The sequence below is a fragment of the Carica papaya genome, chromosome 9 (assembly GCF_054855325.1).
Source record: "Carica papaya isolate Zhongbai chromosome 9, ASM5485532v1, whole genome shotgun sequence".
Classification (NCBI taxonomy): Eukaryota; Viridiplantae; Streptophyta; class Magnoliopsida; order Brassicales; family Caricaceae; genus Carica; species Carica papaya.
The window spans coordinates 35,362,769-35,383,554 of record NC_142317.1 but is presented as its reverse complement, the minus strand read 5'-3'; the positions used below and the strand labels follow the sequence as shown (position 1 = coordinate 35,383,554).

Sequence of the window (20,786 nt, the reverse complement as noted above, 5' to 3'; positions counted from 1 at the left end):
TTTGTTTTTTTTGTTCGGATTTTTGTTTTTTTATTTCTTTGGTCATTTCCCATCTATATCCATTTTATCTGCTGTGGATTTATGTTTGGTTTGGTTTATCTAGGGTTCGTACTACGACCCCATTTTGTGTTTTTAGTTAATTGCTTACAACCCATTTCTTTGGAGTTATTGTATCTTTGTTTCGCAGATTTGGTTCGTTTACTTCTGCGTTTCTTCTTCTTTCATTTTGCGGAAGTTTTGTGTGGTTACAGATGCATTGCTATTGCTGATTATCATTTTATGCGCTTTGATTTTTTTTGATACTGTGTAGATTGTTGTATAAGTTGGAATTGGCAGTTGGTGGGATTGATAAGGTTTTGCAAAGATGGCTAATCTACAAATGACCGGCATTCTTGAGAAGGTACTTTTTATCAGTCCTTTTCTCGTTGGAAAAGAGAGCTTTCAATTGTATAAATCCAAATTTATGATTAAAAATGTGTGTACTTGTTTATGTTGCGAGCATTCTGCTTGGTTGTAGTGGATAGTTGTTTGAATTTTCTAACTGGTTCGATTGAATTTCCTTGTCTTTGTTTGTAGATGACGGGCAAGGATAAAGATTATAGGTATATGGCAACATCTGATTTGCTAAATGAATTAAACAAGGAATCATTCAGAGCTGATACTGACTTGGAGATAAAGTTGACAACCATCATTCTGCAGCAGCTTGATGATGTTGCCGGTGATGTTTCTGGATTGGCTGTGAAATGGTAAACCTTTTTCTGAGGGGCTTATATGACATTTTCTGTGATTGGTCAAAACCCTATTTACTTTGATGAAGTTTTGTGTTTTATACTGTTGTCATTATACTTTATCAGTGGGTTTGTTTCTCTGATAAGGTTGAGTAGAAGTGTAGGAATCAATCAGCATAGTTGGTAAAATTACAAGAATTTTTGATTGAATGTTGCTCTTACCCTCAGTTTGGAGGGTTCAAGGAGAGGAGATTGGTACTGTATTACTTAATCTACATATTATTCCTGATGAAAGTATATGCATGATAGAAGCATGGCTAGTTTCTTTGATTAAGTTAGTTACAGTATGCAAGGATTCTGGATTAACACTTGTTTGATTGAGCTTTTCTAGTTGTTTTACTTATTGCTTTTCAAAATTTTATAATTCGAGAAAATGAATACTTGTTGCATTTAGGAAATAACAATCTGCTGAGCTTTTTTAGTTGTTTTACTTATTGCTTCTCAAACTTTTATAATTAAAGAAAATGAATACTTGTTGCATTTAGGAAATATCAATCTGCTGCTTTTCCAAAGTGATAACATTTACTTCAATGGGAAGTAAGGAAGTTAACTAATGAAATTTTTAGAAACATTGTATGACTATGTATCTCATTTTTTTTAGTTGCATGTATAATCATAATCTTTGTAGGAATTCGTATGGGATAGGAAATATATTTGATACTCTAGAAATAAATTTATTCCCTCAACACGATACAATTGTTTTATTATTGTTGCCCCTATAATATCTTCAAAATATTAGGTAGAATATCTTAAATGAATGATAAATCTAGATTACCAATTAGGGCTAGCACAGGCTTTTTCAACACTCGAGACGGACGCAATATTTGTTTTTAATAATAGAAAGTTTTTAATTGCAGCAATCAAAAGCAAACTTCTTAGTAGATGCTTTTAGCTTAACGCTGCCAAACAGACCCTAACTTGTGCATGTACTTGAGGTTCAGGGGTTTTAGAGAAAGGCGAGATGTTATTCTCAAGGTAAAAATGAGGGAGAGAAAGAACATAGATAATTTGTAGGATTCGAGAACATGCCTACTTTGTGGTGCCACTTCCAAAAATTTTCACTACTGAAGAACTTAATCTTATTACCAACAATTTTCTTTAGTAGTAGAAGGAGGGTATTCGAAATTGCAAGAATACCTTCATAAAATTGCCCTAGTCCTAAACATATAAGTTAAACCACTAGGTAGTGGATATCTGGGAATTTCAACCGATAAGTTTGGTGGGTTGTGTATATAAGCTTATTGAAAAGTTGACAGCTAGAAGATTGGCATCTGCCTTGGGTAATATGGTTGGGGAATGCTAGTATGCCTTTGTGGGGGGCCGACAAATTACTGATGGTGTTCTAGTGGCTAATGAGGCGGTGGATGATTACATTTTAAGAGGGAGAGATGGGATGCTGTGTAAACTAGGTATGGGAAAAACATGTGATCATGTCAATTGGGACTTCATTCATTACGGTCTTTCAAGAATGGGGTTTGGAAGAAAATGGTGGAAATGGATCAACACTTGTATTACGATAACATCCTTTGCAAATATGGTGGATGGGGGTCCTTCAAAGTTTTCTATGGCGTCAAGTGGTCTTAGACAAGGGGCTCCTTTGTCCCATTTGCTGTTTATTAAATGATGGAGACCTTGAAAAAAATTCTTCTTAAAGGCCAAAGAGTTGGAGTTAGTTAAAGGGTTGAAGGTGGGAGGAGATCACACATTTACTCTTTGCAGATGATACCTTAATTTTTTGTCAACCAGATGAGACTTCTCTTAGTCACCTACGATGGGTGCTTCTGTGCTTTCAAGTAGTTTCGGGATTGAATATTAACCTCACCAAGTTGAAGTTAGTGAGACTTGGAATGATAGTGACACAATTCATTTAGCAAGAATCTTGGGGTGTAAGGTGGTGAATCTTCCGATTAAGTACCTTGGTATGTCTTTGGGAGCTAAGTTTAAAGATGTGAGACATGGGACATGGGACATTGTGGTTACAATATTTGAGAGACGACTTGTGGGGAGGAAGAGAAGTTTATTATTGAAGGGTGGTCGATTGACTCTCATAAAGAATACTTTGTCCAATCTCCCTATTTATTGGATGTCCCGTATTTCTATGTCAGTTAGTGTTGCTAAGAAATTAGAAGCATTACAGTGTAGATTCTTATGGGGTGACTCGGATGAAAAAAGAAGTTATCATCTTGTGGCTTGGGGTGAAGTTAAGAAACCAATTTGTGAGGGGGAATTGGGTATGAGGTCAATGCTTGAGATGAATAGGGTGCTTGAGGGGAAGTGGATATGGCAGTTCATGAATGAAAGGGATGCTTTTTGGAGGAGGATCATAGAGAAGAAGTATGGTATAGTTGATCGTGGTTGGTACTCCAGAGTGAATGTGAAACCATAAAGTAGAGGGATGTGGTGCAATTTGGATATGAGATAATACTCTTTTAGGGAATGTATTCAGTGGAAGATTGGTGATGGTGACAATCAAATTTTGGTCGAATTGTGGGCGGCACGCGGGAGGAATGTTAAGACATAGGTTTGATCAGATTTATGCTATTGCCAGACTTAAAGCTTTATCTATAATGTGGTGAATGGGAGAGAGGCATGTGTAAATTATAAGGAATCTCGATGATTAGGAAATTGGTGAATATGAAGCACTGCTAGCTTTATTGGGGACAATTGACTTGAAGGAGGACTATGATCAGCCAATATGGAAACTTACTGACTCGGACAAATTCACTGTTAGGTCTCTGTATAGATATTTGACCAAGAAGATACCTAGGGAAAATCAACTTTCCTTAGAGACAAATTTGCAAGATAAAGGCACCCTCTAGGATTGTCTATTTTGCTTGGGAAGCAGGCATAGGATGCTTTTTGACTTTTGACAAATTAATGAGGAGGGAGAAGATTTTGGTTAATTGGTGTTGTATTTTTTTTTGTTTGAAATAAAAGTGTGAATTTGTATTGATGTAAGAGTGCTAAGGGGGTACCATTTATGTACAAAAAATTTACATGTCAGTTAGCATATTAATAATAAAACCAAGATCATCAAAGCAATCTAAGTTATGCCCTAAAATTGTAGAGCCAAAATAATGGAACCAGTTATCAATGATGACGCTAAAATCTGCTTCTTTCCCTTCAAAAGCACGGTTGTTCCTCGCTTTCCAAATGACCCAGATGATGGTGAGAGGAATAAGCCCTAGAGACTTATTCTTGCTGCTAAGATCTTCCCAGCTAGTAGTTCGGCTTGAGTGTTTCATTTCTAACCCAAGATTCAGAGATAAAGAGCATTCGAGAAGGAGATGATTGCAAGTTTCCAGATTGTTTTTGCATAAGAAGCAGCGATTGACAGTGGTAAGGCCTCTCTTCATCAGGTTATCTATCGTGAGAATGCGAGCCTCCCAAACAAAGGAAGAAATTCTGGGAGTGATTCCCGATTTTTAAATTATATTTGCAGGGAAATTTCGCAGCCCTCTAGTAATGTTTCCAGTCAGGAGATTATAAAGGGATTTGACAGAGAAATGTCCATTTTGCTGTGGATCTAGTTGAGCTTGTAATCTTGGTGAGATAAATCGAAATTTGCCAAAAGTGGAGCAAATCTTCATACTCATCTAATTCCCAGTCCTGCAAGTGTCTATTAACCAAAACCTGCCAGTGCATATGCGAGTCAGAAACAATAGCTTCATGGACCAGCATTGTTTTGTCTCTGGCTATTGCATAAATCTGTGGAAAACGAGCCTGTAGAGTATCCAAACCTTGCCAAATATCAGACCAGAATTGTATCTTGTTGCCTTTGCCAATTTCCATCTAGCATTGTGTAATATCAGATTGTTGAGTTCCCAAATCTTCTTCCATAAACTTAGCCCATAAGAGCTGTTTTTAATTCGGGAAAGATCATGAGTATTCCCATTGAACCATTTGCATTTGATCACATTTTTCCAGAAGCTGTTCTCATCATTCCAGAATCTCCAAATCCACTTACCCAGTAGTGCCTTGTCGAGTTTTCCAAAGATCTCTAACCGAAGCTGCCCTCTTAGTAGGCTTTTTGACATCATTCCAATTTACTAAGTGATATTTTTTGGTGCCGTTGTCACTGTCTCCCCATAAGAAGTTGCATTGAATAACTTCTAATTTTCTGTGAACATTGATTGGCATGTGAAACACGGGTAAGTAACTTTTTTTGAAATAAAAAACATGGATAAGTAATAAATTGGAAGATTTGAGAGAGTGCTTTTGATGAGTGTGAATCTACCACCTTTAGATAAGAGGTTCCTTTTCTAATTAGCAAGCTAGTTATGGAACATATTGATGATAGGGTCCCAACTTTTTTTATCTTTGAATTTGGCACCAAGAGGGATACCTAATAAGCGATGGGCAGTTGGGAAAGTTTGCAGCCCAGAAACTGGACTATGGGTCCCCAGCAGAGCCCCCAAGGACAACCAGCTCAGATTTATGAAGATTAATTTTGATACCTGAGATTGCTTGGAAACAAAGTAAAATGCATATCAAGATGAGCATGGAACTTATCTCCGTTTGGCAGAAGATAAGGGTATCATCTGCAAAGAAGAGGTGTGAGATTTTCATAGAATTTCTGTTGTGGCCTACAGTATTCCCCTTGAGAATGTGTGGCTCCTTTGCTCTCTCAAGTAATTTGTGTAGGGTTTCCATCATTATGATAAACAGAAGAGGAGATAGGGGATCTCCTATAATTGGTGTTGTGTATATAAGAAGGTGAAGTAAACTTGCTATTGTTTGTTGCTTTAGTGTCCCTTGGGGTATAGTTTGTGGTCTATGGTGTACGAGTTAATTGGTGTAAATTGGGTTATGGCTGGGATTGTGAAAGAAGAACTATGGGCTTGGAAGGATTTGTCTGAAAAGAAAAAATGTTTGGCGTTGATTCTTTTGGCAATCTTTTGGATGATGCAGAAGGAACAAAATGGAAGAATTTTTGACGGGGTAGAAGAGGCTATGGATAGATTATGAGAGAGATGGTTTCAGACCCTTATTATTATGCTTAGGTGTAAACATATAGACTACTGGAAGAATTAGGAGAGTTAATTGATATTATTACACCCTTGGTGTCTATACTTAATAATATTTCATACTTTTTATTTTAAAAAAAAAAGTTGAACCTTCTCTTCTTCATTAGGACACTTAGTTGATCTTTGAATATTAGCCGCACCACGGCAAATGAAAGTGTTAGTCCTTGCAAGTTTGGTCGTTAAAGTTATCTGTATGGCGTAAGGCTTTGGGATTTAATATCACATGTTGAGATTTTAGAGGTAAGATAAGGAAGATTAATAGATAATTGATGATGTTATATGTCAAATACTAGTTTGGTGCCCATTGTTATAAATATAAATTTACCTGTGTTGTAGGCTTTGGTTGAATCTTGCTCACAATTGATTAGGAGGATTAGTGGAAAAGACATGCTTACCTTCCATTTATAGTTGATAGGTCAACGTGCATCTTTTGAGCGAATGATAAATGCTTTTTGTGTGTTTTTGTATGTTGTACGAAAGTACTTCCTAAACATTCAATTTGAATTTTTTGCTTTTTCTGGAGTCTGTAAGGTGGATGGAATTCCCTAGGAATATGTCGATTCTTAATCTGTCTGCTCACTGGAAGGTGACTATTGCACAAATTGATTTTAAAATTTAAATAATTTAAATTTCTTGGGGTTCTTGTTAAGCTCCTGTTTATTTGATAAATCCTTCCGTATGTTTTCTTTTAGTGTCTTTGGGAGGTTCTCGTTTTTCATTTTTGATAGAGGAAAATAGGGTAAGGCAGTATTACTTTTGGAACTGTTCTATTGGTGCTTACTTGACATTTTCCCTTTCACTATTGTTGGTGTTGCAGTCTTGCTCCGTTGGTGAAGAAGGTCAGTGAGCCTCGAGTTGTAGACATGACTAATAAATTATGTGATAAATTATTAAATGGAAAAGATCAAAATCGTGATATTGCAAGCATAGCTTTGAAAACAATTGTTGCTGAAGTCAATACTCCATCCCTTGCTCAATCTATTTTAGTTTCTCTTCCATCCCAGTTGATAAAAGGAATAACTGGCCTGGTATGTTTCTGGACCCCTCCGTGCTTCTTACCTGGAAGTTTTAACAATGTTTCTTTAACAAATTGTATTTATGGTTGTAACTGTAAGTGATATCTTTTGATAAGAGATTAATTGATGCCTATCGACTTCAACTGATAGTGAAGTCACATGTTTCTATGTATGTCTGGATCATACTTCTTGGTTTTTATTGGATGCTTCAGGATGAGATGAACATGCCTGTGGTATATTGATACCATATTGTTTACATATTACAGGTTCTATCATCAATTTTTTATGCTATTTAAAACACGAGCGGAACCAGTATATGCATAGTCGAATGATTAAATTTTTTTACTGATGTGTTTTGGTTTTTCATCTTGGGGATGTCTCGAGGAAAAGCTAAACTAGAAAAACATGACAACAGTGGGTAATAACTTGGCAATCTGTTGAAATTCCTAGCATAAACTTTTTACTTGGATGATTTCTAGGATCAGTGGTTTCAAATTTGCACATGTTGATGCTTGCAAAAATGACATTATTAATGTTCAGGAAATTCTTGATAAATTTATGAAACTTTGTTGAATTGATATACTATGATCATTATCAATGTTTTTGTTCAGTAAGCACATAATTATCAAACATTCACTGTTCTTGTTGATGGAAATTATTGTATATGTTGAGCAACACATCGAGAGAGTTGTAATGAGATTTTAAAGAACTCATGCTTTTCCCAGTAAAATTATTGATGGACAGAGAAATGTCGAAACATTAGGAATTCTGAGTTTATGGGGAGCCTTGACAATAAAGAAATGGATGGCTGTTACTTTGTTATAGTTTCTATGAGAACGCATTGATTTTTCATAGTATGTGTTGGATTTTGTAAGTGTTAGTATCTTTTGTTATAGTTGGGTATATGAACTTCTTCTCTTTCTTTTCGGCTTATTAATGGATCAGAAATATTAGTGATGGATTGATGTAGGGAGCAATGGATTGATGTTGGACAAAGAGAACTTCAAGACAAAACTTAGAGAAAACTAGTTAACAACCAAAATTGAAGATCTTGGATCTTGGTAATCAAAATAAAATCTCAATATTTGAACAATAATCATGGATAGTCTACTAGAAGTATGTCCACTTTAGAATCTTCCTGTTTGCATTATCATAGGAACCAAAGCACAATTCAAATAGGAATTCTTTTAATTCTATCAAGGAATTATATGAATTAAGAAAAGAAACTAATTGATCAGAATAACCCATAGTATGAAATAAGTAAATAAGATCCGAAGTAAATAGGAATTAATAAACTAATTCTATATAAATACTAGCTCCTAAATAACCTAAATGCCTTACTAATAGATAGACATTACAATTACATAAAAATATATCTTACTATGGAAATCTCCCCACTTTTGGATATTCCAGTTCTGTGTCATGGATTCATCTGTTAATTTCTGTGTTCATGACTTTTTTTTTTTGACATAAAAAGTATGGGAATGAATCCTTTGTGGTCTTGGGAATGAATCCTTCATTTCTTAATTCTTTTTTCCTTTTGATTGGAAGTTTTTTGAGAGTATTCTTTTGTTCGTCACCTGATTGATTTCTTGAGTTGTAAATGGTTGTTGTAGACTTGTTACTAATCTTTTTTTATGTTGCTAATCTTTTGACCCAGGGGATGAGTACAGAGATTAAATGTGAATGCCTTGATATTTTATGTGATGTACTGCATAAATTTGGAAACCTAATGGTGACTGACCATGAGGCGCTTTTAAATGCTCTATTGTCCCAATTGATTTCCAACCAAGCCACAGTCAGAAAAAAAACAGTTTCCTCTATTGGTAAGATTACTTAAATCAAGAATTTGGTTCACATCTTTGTCTAGTTCTGCTGGGATGTTTCATTACCATGAGAAATTGGGTTTAGATGGAAAGTTTTGGGGTGGAACCCGAGCTAGAAACTTTTTTTTGGTTAGCCCTGCACTGACTTTGTAAAGGGTGGGTACTGAACCCAAACCATTTAGGAGCAACAATGCCACTGAGCTTCGGAAGCTCTGGCAAATCTGGGCTACACCTTTTTCCTTGTTAGCCCAGTACTAAGGATGGGGATTGAACCCTCTAACCATGTAAGAACAACAGGGCCATTAAGCTACATAAGCTTGGGCAAATCTGGGCAAGGCTTGGTGTTAGCTAGTTTTGGCTAGAATAAGTGCTTTAGTTTTGCTTCTTGTTTTAATTTGTATTGAGATCAATCTTTCCTCTAGTTGATTAACGAGGGTATTGCAAGAAGCACAATTTTGACACTTGATAATTGTAGATATAGAAAGTCTGGGAACTGAAGTCTCTACTTTACCAGCTGTCACTAGTTGTGCTTTTACTTTTTGTTAGTGGACATAGTCATTCTATTTTTCACTATTGCATTAGGTCTATGCCAATAACTTTAGTTGGATGTTATTGGCCGTGGTGAATTTGTTATCTATTTAGAGTGTGTCTGATGGTTATAGGACAATTTACCTATGGGGTATTTTTATAAGCACCTATGCAGTTTTTAGAGGCATTTTTTAGAATGGAAAACCGTAAGCGTCTCATCCATACACTTTGTGCATGGTTTAAAGTGCTGATTTATTTTAACATGTTGAGTTACTATTCATTTCATTCATCTCTTTATTTACTGAAATATATCAAGTGCTTATTTTCTATCTTACACTTTTATTCAATTTTTTTTTTTTGAAATAAAGTGTAAATTGTATTAATTACATGCACCAAGGAGGTGCAAAATCCATGTTCAGAAGAATTTATATATCAGTTAGTATGTCTGTATGTTCTCCTTGATTTTCCATTGAATTGCCTCAATATCAAAATACCAGGTGTTTGGGACAATCTCTCTCTAATTCTATCTGGGCTCTCCTCCACTTCTTAATGACTTTCCCATTCCTTTCTTTATAGAGCACCTAAATAACTTCTAAAGGAAAGAGTCCCAACTAGTTTTTGTTCAAAGATATAACTGCATATAATTTAAATAAACATCTAACTGCAAAAAAATTTCTTAAACAGTCCTAGTGGCTTAAACACATTTCTTTTGACATAGCCAAACAAGCTCTTGCAATCAAGATTTCACTAAACAAAATATTTCAATTTCAGCATCTCTAGCCTCAAGTTTGTCGGATGATCTACTGGGAAAGGCAACAGTTGAAGTTGTACGGAACTTGAGACTTAAGGGAGTTAAATCTGAAATGGTCCGTACAAACATTCAAATGATTGGTGCATTAAGGTAAGTTATTTTTTATGTGTTTTTATGTGGAAATTTCATTTGGTTCTATTTCCTTTTTGATGTAGGACTAGTAATGGTTCAGTCATAATTATCCTACAATTTAGAGAAATAAATAGAAAATATGGAAAAGAGAATAGAAGATAGATAGATAGAAGGAAATGGAGGATAAAGGTAAAGATTTTAGAGGGAGAACAAAAGAATGTTAGATAGACATGAAGAACAAGAAGCATAAAGGAAGTTATCGAATCTCAAAGATCAAGTTAATAACTTAATATTTGTATAATAATCATGTATTCAGGTGGTATCCTCTTGGTACCTTATACATAATAATATTTTTCTTTTATTTCAAAAAAAATATTTGTATAATAATCATGAATAATCTGTTGAAGAATTAAGGTAAAGTATTTTATTTATAGGCACCAAAACACAATCAAAATAGAATCTCTTAGGTCTATCTACGAATTTTGTGAAATGGGAAATAAGTTAATTAATTAGATTTTTTTTAATAAAAAATTTATTAAATAGAATAAGTAGTGCGATGCTAATATAATTATACTTTTTATTTTTTAAAAAACTAAAAAACAAGAACGTAAGACCATTACTAAATAAGAAACAATAAACTCATTTTACATATATACAAGTTCTTTTTTTTTTTTTGAGATGAAAAGCATATAGTTATCATTAAATCATAGCACCAGAGAGGTGCCACCTATGTCCAAAATTATTTTACAAATTAGCTAGAATGTCAATAAAATCCCCAAATTCTTCAATAGAAAAAATAGGATGCCTCATTACCAAAAAACTCAACACCTGAATATCTATCTCTAATTCTAACCAAATCCTCTTCCTTTCCCTTAGGAGCTCTCTTGTTTCTCTTATTCCACATAACCCATGATATGGTAAGAGGAATGAGATTTAAGTGTTTCCTTCCTTGCTGATGCCTCTCCATGCCCATAACTTGTGTCTTACTGAATCAATTATTGCCTATTTTAATCCAAAAAGCCATAGGCCATAGTCTATAAGTTGTGCATAAACAGTCACCAAAACGTGATATGGTCACAGGATTCTGCCTTCCTTTTACATAGGAAACATCCATTCACCATAATTTTTCCCCTCCTAGATAACGTAATTGTCTTAATAATACATAAACATCACATTTAGGTAAATATATCTTATTATAGAGGACAAGAAACCTCCATCTTCTATTCCTCCCTAGAGCAAGCCACAAAGCATAATTCCTTCCCCTCTTACTCTGACCCCAACAATGCTCACCCTTGATCTAGTAGAAGTCTCTTAGCAGCCCTCCGACCAGCTACTCCACTTCAATTTTCTAGTATGAAATGGATACCCTGAACCCTCTGCTATTTTCGCTCAACCTCAAAAATCCTCAGCATTTCTACCTTCACTTACAACATTAAAAGACTTATTCTCCACAACTAGGAACTTCCAAATCTTTGTTTCTACAATCCCTTACTGTGGCGTCAGCAGCCGGTTGTGTGTATCTAGCCTTCAAAGAGGCCTTCATCACAGCCAGCCAAACTCACTCGCACTTTGTTGTGGTCTCAGTCTTCATCGTTTTGGTCTTGGTCTTGGTCTTTGTCGTTTCAGTCTTTGTCAGTGTTATCATTGTTGGCTTCTTAAACAGTGTTGCCTTCTTCATTTCGGTCTTCACATCAGTCTTTGTCAGTCTTCGTCTTCATTGCAACTTAGGGCTACTACAGAAAGGTCCGGTCTTCGCCTTCGCCTTTGTCGGTCTTTGCCTTCGTTGTAACTTCTGTCTTTGCCTTCGTTGTAACTTCGGTCTTCGTCGATCTTGACCTTTCTTCATTGGTAACTTCGGACCTTCGTCGGTCTTTGTTGGTCTTCACCCTTTTTCTCTCTCTCTCTGAACCCAGGTACCTTAATCATGCATAAAAAGTATATTTGCAAATATATCTTATTGTAGAACTATTTGATTTTAGGATCTTTCTGTTCTGCATCACCTTTTTTCTTTAAATATTTGAGTTGTTGAATCGTAAAATTCAAAACTTAAAACAAAGAAGTACAGATGAAGAATCTAGGAATCCTTTGATGTTAACTTTTGTTGTTAGTGTATGGATTCACCCAGCATTGGTGGGGAGTCTCCAGCAATCTTTTCATATTTTTATAGTTGTCCAAGTATCAATGTTTCATACTTATGGTTTTGACTTTTAGGGACAGTAAAGTGGGAGCTGGAATTGCGAAAGTGAAAGACCACTGATTTTAACACTATTTTAGTTTCAGTGATAGTATAATGTATTATTGCAGATGTAATATCGGCATTAACACTTAACATAGCAAGAAATTATCGTTTAATGTCCTTAATAAATAGAATATCTTTTGGTACTAACTGATAATTTGACACTTTAGCCGTGCTGTTGGTTATCGCTTTGGACCCCAACTTGGTGAGACCGTGCCTGTTCTAATTAATTATTGCACGAGTGCATCAGAGAATGATGAGGAGCTTCGTGAGTATAGCTTGCAGGTACTTAGCATGGTTCTGTCTCTTGAGGCAGAGACTTCCATTACCTGCTTATATTAAGTTGGTCTTAGATCAGTCATTTTATCTGTTTCAAGCTCATCTCAGATTCTCTCTACAGGCACTAGAAAGCTTCCTGCTGAGGTGTCCCAGGGACATTACAACTTACTGTGATGAAATTCTGCAACTTACATTGGACTATGTAAGCTATGACCCAAACTTCACTGACAATATGGAAGAAGATACTGATGATGAGAGTCATGAAGAGGAGGAAGATGAGTGCGTGTTACTTTATGCATGTAAAACTGTTACGTGATTCATTTATGCATGGTGTACTTGTAACTTACTCTAGCCTTTTATTTTTCCCTAGTGAGAGTGCAAATGAGTATACAGATGATGAAGATGTCAGCTGGAAGGTTAGGAGAGCTGCAGCTAAGTGCTTAGCAGCAGTAATTGTTTCTCGTCCTGAGATGCTATCGAAGTTATATGAGGAGGTTTTGGAAAGCAAATATATTTTCTTTCTTTCATTTATGGAAATTTTTAGTTGTTATAAGTGATAGTTGCCCTCATTTTTTTTGTTTTAATACTTAATTTTCTTCTTGCAGGCCTGTCCAAAGTTGATTGACAGATTTAAAGAAAGAGAAGAAAATGTCAAGGTGCTTGTTAAATTGCTTTGAGATATCCTGTATATAAACATAGTTATTAGACCAATCCTGTTCTTCTGCAGATGGATGTATTCAATACGTTCATTGAGTTATTGCGCCAAACTGGAAATGTGACAAAAGGGCAAGTTGACATGAATGAATTGAGGCAAGTCCCTTGTATCCTTGAGCTATAGCTTTGTTTGAAAAATATGGGTTTTCTATTTGAGTAGATGCTGTCGTGCAAATTTTTATTTATTTTTTAAATATCATTTAGATTTTCTTTTGGAGATTGAACTTTTAGCAATTAATGTCGTAGTTTAACACTCAAAAGTTATCTGAATGCTTATTAGAATGTTTTGATATAAATATGTTTTAATGTTATGTAGCAAAATTCTAGTTAGATTTCTAATTACCTCAATATCAAATTGCGTGGCTCCTTTACTTCTACCATTTTTATCTGCTTCTAATTCCTACATGATAGATAACCTTGACATCATAGTGTTCTTCTCAAGGGGCATTTAATTGTTTTGGTCTAGAGATTTTCCAGTCCAAGATTTGCACAATCCCAGTGTTTGACATATATGTTTAAATAGACTGCTGTTCTTTGTCTGTGCTTTAATTGTTGCTTTGGACATGTGGCTTCCTGTTTATGACTTACTTGTTAGTGCCAATGAATAAATTTTGCTTCATGCAGTCCAAGGTGGTTATTGAAGCAAGAAGTGCCCAAGATTGTCAAGTCTATAAACCGGCAGCTAAGGGAGAAATCTGTTAAGACGAAGGTAATAATTGCTGAAACATCGTGATTTTTCTTTTCTTCTAAATTTAATATCTAGGGTTATAGGAAATGGACCAAACTCATCTTTATTTAAAAATGGAAGGAAAAAGGATCCTTGCTTAAAAAGTTATAAAAAATAAAAATTAAAAAGGAAAAAGAGGATGGAATCTTCTTTACAGATTGTTTTTTGTCATTATTTAGTTGATAAAATAAGGAACTTATGTTGATTGTCGTGGTTCATACTCAGAGAGAATAATGTTCCCGAAAAGGTCTAAGTAGAGGTGGTGTTATTTTTCGCCTAGGTTTTACTTTTCTTTAAATTTTTCATTAGTGTATGCGGTGTTATTTTTTAAGAAGAATAGGAGGGGTTATAAGCTTTTTCTCCTTAGTCCATTAAATGAAGGAAAAATTATACTTGTAAGATTGATTCTTTATAGTGAAAGCTTGCATGGGGCCTCTATTGACATAGGCATATTGCCGAATTATGTAAAATTCTCTGCATTCTCTCAATTGCTTTTTGTTTTCACTTAATCATACGAGTGTATGTTGCGTGAATATGTTCTCTACAACTTTTATTTATGAGGGCATAAACGGGATGCAGCCAATTTGTAACTAAGCCTATTCCCATGACAAAGCTCAATTATGAATTTGAGTGTGTATGGCCAACTGATCATTTACCCCGTATGGGAAAAAGAGGACATTCTTCCTCTAAATAACTTATATAACGTGCTTTTGTTCATAATATAACATCCCTGCAGGTTGGTGCATTTTCTGTTCTGAAGGAACTTGTGGTTGTCTTGCCTGATTGTCTTGAAGGTCATATTGGATCACTCATTCCAGGAATTGAAAAGGCATTAAACGTAAGTAGCTACTTGATTGCTTGTTTATTGTTTTTCTTTTATTAGGATAATCAGATAAGACATTCTTATTTTGTCAAATCTTGCTCTTAATCTTTTTCAGGACAAATCTTCAACTTCAAATTTGAAGATAGAAGCTCTTGTATTTACAAGATTGGTCTTAGCTTCTCATTCTCCTTCCGTTTTCCACCCTTACATTAAGGTGGTCTTTCTCTCTTAGTTTCTAAATTGTCTTTCCAAGCAATATGCATGAGGTATTGAGTAATTGTTTAGCTGGTCTCATGTAGTTGAATCATTGGAAGATGTACTGCATTTCTGTAACTTAAATAATGATTGAAATGATGCCTGGAGCCTTGTTAATCAAGAGACCTTTTAAGAGGTCTGTCTAAGCTGGATGGACATTCAATTTCTGAAAATTAACAAAACTGTTTTGGCTGTCATTAGGGGATTCTCTAACAACGTGAATCTTTATCCCTCGTTTGCCATTTCTGTCCTTGGAGGGATTTGCAGCTATTCTTTTGGCTCAGTTTATATGCATGGTTCTCTTGATTAAGGTCTCATTATCTATCAGATATTTGTTCTACTGGTTCTTAATGACCAGAGAGTTCCCTCCACTCCTTTTGGGAGGTGAGAATTCTCAACAGGTGGGAATTTTTGTTTGGACTGTGGTTCTAAGCAATATTAACACCAATTTTTTGCTTTTGGTTTGGAGATCTTGTAGAGCCTTGTGCCTTCAGTTTGATATTCTTTCAGGGATTAAAGAGTAATAGCCACTTGTTTATTCATTATCACGTATTGTAGAGGGTTGGGTCAAGATTGTTTTCCAAGATTGTGGGAGTTTTGATATGCCCTCTAACATGGAGCTTGATTTCTATTACTTTACATGGTATTTGGAGGAGGGGTATGAGGTTGTCGAATGGGTCTATTTTTTTTTTTTTTTTAATTTTGAAATAAAAAGGTAGAATGCTGCTATTTTTGTTTCCGGGTTAGAGTCATATGGTTGAAACAGAATCTTAGGACTTTTGAGCAACAGTTCTGGTTTTCTTTTTTTGAGCTGGGGGGAGGGGGTGCCCTTATGATGTAGGATAAATTCAGGCAAGTTTTCCTTCCATAGTAATTTTGGGTAAATTTGGGATTTCTTAGATATCACACCTAATAATATGATAAAATAATAGAAAATTAACAAGGAGATGCATCCAAGATCTATTAACTGTTGGATATAAAGTGGGGGTATCTTAAGCATCATGTGGAGAATTGAATGCATTACGAACTTGGATATTTGAGAAAATTTTCAAAAGTATTAGTTCAGAAAGGTTCATCTCAGAAGAAAATTGAAAAGATATTTGTAGTGCTTTTGACTTAAATCATAATTTAACCATAACGATTTTTATCTTTACAATTACATCAAATCATAGATTAGCCAGAAATATGATTGCTAATTCAAGATTTTGAGAAATCAGAACAGTTTGCTGATTGTGGTTAATCTATGCCCATGATATAGTAGTTATAGTGTTGTAGAAGGATTTATATAAATAACTCTATTCTAGTCAACTGTAATTAACATCATTGAAGATTTTATGTTTTCATTCTTGTTTATAACAACATTCTCTCTTTGTAATAACATTTCTTCTTGTTTTAAGAAAATCTTAGTCAGTGGAGTACCTTGGACATAATAATTGGAATTTATATTAATATTAGTGCAGGCTCTTTCTAGCCCTGTTTTATCTGCTGTTGGTGAACGTTACTACAAGGTAACTGCTGAAGCATTAAGAGTATGTGGGGAGCTTGTCAGAGTGGTACGACCAAATGTTGAGGTAAGCTTAATGTGTGCATTCTTGCATTTTCTGATGTCGTGTGAATCTATGGTTACTAGATATTTGTTATAATGCAGGGTTCTGGTTTTGATTTTAAACCCTATGTTCATCCTATATATGCTTCCATCATGTCCCGCTTGACAAACCAAGACCAAGATCAGGTTTGTGCAATATCTGACAGTTCATCTACATTTTTTCTTTCGTTGCTTTCTGTTGTCCAAAGATTTGTTGAATTCTTGACTACATCAGAAGGTATTTGTAATCTTTATTTGCTGTTTACGAGATCTTTAAGCATTTTGCTTCAATGTCTGCCCTCTTTTAACATAAGAAGCAGAGAGCTTATCAGATTCTTAAAATTGATTTTAAAAAGGTAGAAAATAAACACTTCTAGTTAGGTTTTTATTTTTTATAGAAGTAATTTGCATCATTACCTTCTTGATATCCTCTTAAAATAACAATATGATATAATTATCTTACCCTTAAATACTGTATTCTTTTTCCTCTCTTCCTGAATAAAATTTCTTCTTTTATCTAAACAATTATGCGAATCATAGGATATTTATGATAAGTATATAATTTTATTAGTTTTTTATCGGTCGCAACCTTTTTTCCGATTTTTTTTTTTTGTAATTAACATTTCTAACTAAATGTGTAAATAAGAATTTACCTGTTTAAAGTAACTTAAAGCCTATTGGTTTGAGTACCATTTCTTTAAGCTATCTCAAATATCGTCCTAGTTTCTTAGTACAACTGGACTTTATATTTTGCTTCTTTTATTGCCAACCCTCTTTTTCACAGGAGGTCAAAGAGTGTGCTATTTCCTGTATGGGTCTTGTGATCTCAACATTTGGTGATAATCTCAGAGCAGAATTGCCTTCATGTCTCCCTGTACTAGTTGATCGCATGGGAAATGAGATAACCAGGCTTACAGCAGTGAAGGTTGGTGAATGTATATATTTTTTTATGAAGTTGTTTACTGATTGATCGGATTGTCTCCTGTGTTTATGGTGTTATAGACTTTGGATTGCATGTATATTTAATGAAATGAAAACATGGATCAATTTGCTGTTGGCGTTCTGTGAGCTTTGTTATCCAGAGATACAACATTCGTAAAATGGGTATATATGATATGGTCTTTAGTTGGAAAAAAAGAAAAAAGAACTGTGGATGTCATGTGACAAATTTGGGGATAGGCTATAATTTGATTTGTTCCTATAGATGTCTGTTTTATTCATCCGCATGATATTTGGAAAATAACTTTGGTTGGTTGGACTTGATAGTTCATTGAAATTGTAAAGTAACTTGTATGATTGCTTGAGACTTGTATATATGGAAAGTTGAGGTTTGCTTTACAACTCTATCAAAATATCAATTAGGTTTCCTAAATCTTAATAAGTACGGAGAAGATGACTCTTTATCAGAAAACCTAGGGTTTCGAGGCATATATCTTTTTTTTCGAAATAAAAAGTAACGTGTATATTAATAAGATACCAAAAAGAGGGGGTACCACCCTGTAAACAATTTACAAAGCAGTTATCATGTCAATGATATTCCCAAAATCTTCATCTCTTACAATATCATGACCAAGCAAACTAGACTCAAAATAGTTAATCCACTTATCTCTTAATTTATACAACCCTAACTCTTTCCCATCAAAGACCCTAACATTTCTTTCTTTCCAAATAATCCAAAAAACAGACAAAGGAATCAAATTGGCAACATTACATTTGTCGATCAGCCCATCCCAAGCCCAGATTTCGCCCCTCACATTCCCAGAAATCACCCAACTAATCCCTAAAAGCTGATAAATAATGCTCCATAAGCTGTGACCAACAGGACACCATAGCAGCATATATTTTTAATCTTATTAAAAGAAAATTCTATATCCTCAAGAACCTTTTTGTTCCTTTCCATCCTAATAACCCATTTTTTGAGATAATTCCGTCCTAATAACCCATAAGGTAGCCATAGGAAAATGCCTAACTTCTTGTTATAGTGCCTGTCCCCGTGGATGCCTCTCCATGCTCAAATCTCCTCTTTTACCTAACCAACCATTCAATTAAGCCCCAACAGACTGTAGACCATAGATCAAAGTTGACAAGAGAAAGCACACTAGAGGAGAAGATTGTTGCTCGACTGTGCATCTCTCTTGTTGCATAGGTAGACCTGTTACATCTCCTTGTTGCTTTCCGAGCAAAGAAGGCCACTCTAGGTGAAGCATTTAGTTTCCAAATCAGATTCCATGGTGATTCCATATCAATTCTCCTGGCCTTTGCTAAATGAAAATAGCAAATTTCACCCCAAGAAACCTTTTTGGACTGAGCTTCCACATAGGCTTTTGATCTCTCAGTTCAGTTCAAACATTGGAAATAAATTTATATATTCATCCAACTTACAGTTGTTGAGGTTTCTAGGTGGATCCAGCACCCAAACACCATTTCTCAAGGAGTTCGAGAAAGTTTCCATCCCTGTTGCCTGTTGAGGAATAAATAGAAAGTTATGAGGGTATTTTAGTGCATTAAAAATTTATGTTTTCTAACAAAAGTTGGAGCAAATTATGCCCCCTCAAAATATAGGAACTAAATTGTTTCCTCTTATTTATTTCTTGTTTGGTTCTGTTAAGTTTATGGAGCAAATATGATCTGCACACTCTTGTGCTGTTTAATCCTCCAAGATAAGTAGTACTAGACACAGTCTAGAAACTCTTTTCATTTGTAACAACTAGACATGTTTTATACATAAACATATATATGAATTTAGGAAATGAAAATTAGAAAACATTTTCATGTAACAATTGGAGTTGTAATGTGTTAACCACAGCAGTGCACATGCTTTTACACGGTGCCCAAATTCATTCTTACAGCTAAGATTGCTGGGATAGTCTAGTCCGAATTGCTCTGGTAGCTTTATCTCTTCATGTTGGGGTTAAGTTCTTTTCTTTTTTGTTTGTAGCAGTGACCTTTTTTGAGTCTGGAGTTGGTAAATATTTGTGTATTTTATTCTTTTTGTTTGATACCATTTTTTATATATACGTTTTTGTGTATATGCATTTTTTTTATCCTACTATCCAAAACTCAGGCGTTTGCCGTCATTGCTGCTTCTCCACTTCGGGTAGATTTATCGTGTGTTTTGGAGCATGTAATTGCAGAGCTGACTGCATTCCTGAGAAAGGTATTTAATTAGATTTTCTCCCTGTTAAAACTGAAATCATACTTCTCTGTGATTCATTTTTTTTGTCATGCTAAAGAAAAGTATGAAGCAATAAACAGAAGAAAATGAATTACTGAGAAGATGCAAGTTTAAAGTTTTATAAACTGATGAATATATGGATTCTGAAGTCAGTTTTTTTAAATAGGCTAATCGGGCACTAAGGCAGGCGACATTAGGAACGCTAAATTCTCTTATTGAAGCTTATGGTGATGAAATTGGTTCTTCTGCTTATGAAGTAATTATTGTGGAACTGTCAACTTTAATAAGGTTTTGATCTGCCCCTGACAACTTATAATAGTTTCTTGTCTGATTTGAGTATGTTTAACCATTGTAACTTTCTGAAACATAAATCTCTTGCTTGTCTGTTTGTTAGTGATTCGGACTTGCACATGACAGCTCTTGCCTTAGAACTCTGCTGCACCTTAATGGCTGACAAAAGATCCAACTCAAATGTTGGCTTGGCTGTTAGGAATAAAGTTCTCCCTCAGGCACTAACATTAATCAAAAGCTCATTGCTACAGGGTCAAGCACTTTTGGTATTAATGACACATTTTTTCTATTGGAATATATACCTTGATTTATATTTTTTGGTGTTTACATGTTTCTGAACTGTACAGTTTGCTAATTGCAGGCATTGCAAAACTTCTTTGCTGCCCTAGTGTATTCTGCCAATACAAGTTTTGATGTTTTACTAGAGTCTCTTCTTGCTTGTGCGAAACCATCTCCACAATCGGGTGGTGTTGCAAAACAGGCTTTGCATTCAATAGCTCAATGTGTGGCTGTTCTTTGCCTAGCTGCGGGTGATCAGAAATGCTCATCTACAGTGAAGATGCTAACGAAGATCCTTAAAGATGATAGCAGCACCAATTCTGTGAGTTCTAGAGTAATTTGTTTTGGACTTTT

The 20,786-nt window shown here is 34.9% G+C and overlaps 1 protein-coding gene across 2 annotated transcripts in view; it reads left to right on the top strand.

The window, feature by feature from the left end:
- Positions 1-20,786, top strand: part of LOC110813190 (cullin-associated and neddylation dissociated) — a 31,583-nt gene that overhangs the window by 395 nt on the left and 10,402 nt on the right. For both annotated transcript variants that reach the window (XM_088211926.1, XM_088211925.1), the window contains exons 2-21: positions 311-400; positions 577-746; positions 6,633-6,843; positions 8,492-8,657; positions 9,957-10,086; positions 12,475-12,589; positions 12,705-12,862; positions 12,954-13,077; positions 13,189-13,239; positions 13,311-13,393; positions 13,922-14,006; positions 14,761-14,862; positions 14,963-15,061; positions 16,563-16,673; positions 16,751-16,834; positions 17,472-17,612; positions 19,752-19,844; positions 20,029-20,150; positions 20,257-20,419; positions 20,515-20,754. In XM_088211926.1, coding sequence (XP_088068052.1) covers positions 365-400; positions 577-746; positions 6,633-6,843; positions 8,492-8,657; positions 9,957-10,086; positions 12,475-12,589; positions 12,705-12,862; positions 12,954-13,077; positions 13,189-13,239; positions 13,311-13,393; positions 13,922-14,006; positions 14,761-14,862; positions 14,963-15,061; positions 16,563-16,673; positions 16,751-16,834; positions 17,472-17,612; positions 19,752-19,844; positions 20,029-20,150; positions 20,257-20,419; positions 20,515-20,754 — 2,484 coding nt within the window. In that variant the 5' untranslated portion in view covers positions 311-364. The remainder of the gene's footprint in view (positions 1-310; positions 401-576; positions 747-6,632; positions 6,844-8,491; positions 8,658-9,956; positions 10,087-12,474; positions 12,590-12,704; positions 12,863-12,953; positions 13,078-13,188; positions 13,240-13,310; positions 13,394-13,921; positions 14,007-14,760; positions 14,863-14,962; positions 15,062-16,562; positions 16,674-16,750; positions 16,835-17,471; positions 17,613-19,751; positions 19,845-20,028; positions 20,151-20,256; positions 20,420-20,514; positions 20,755-20,786) is intronic.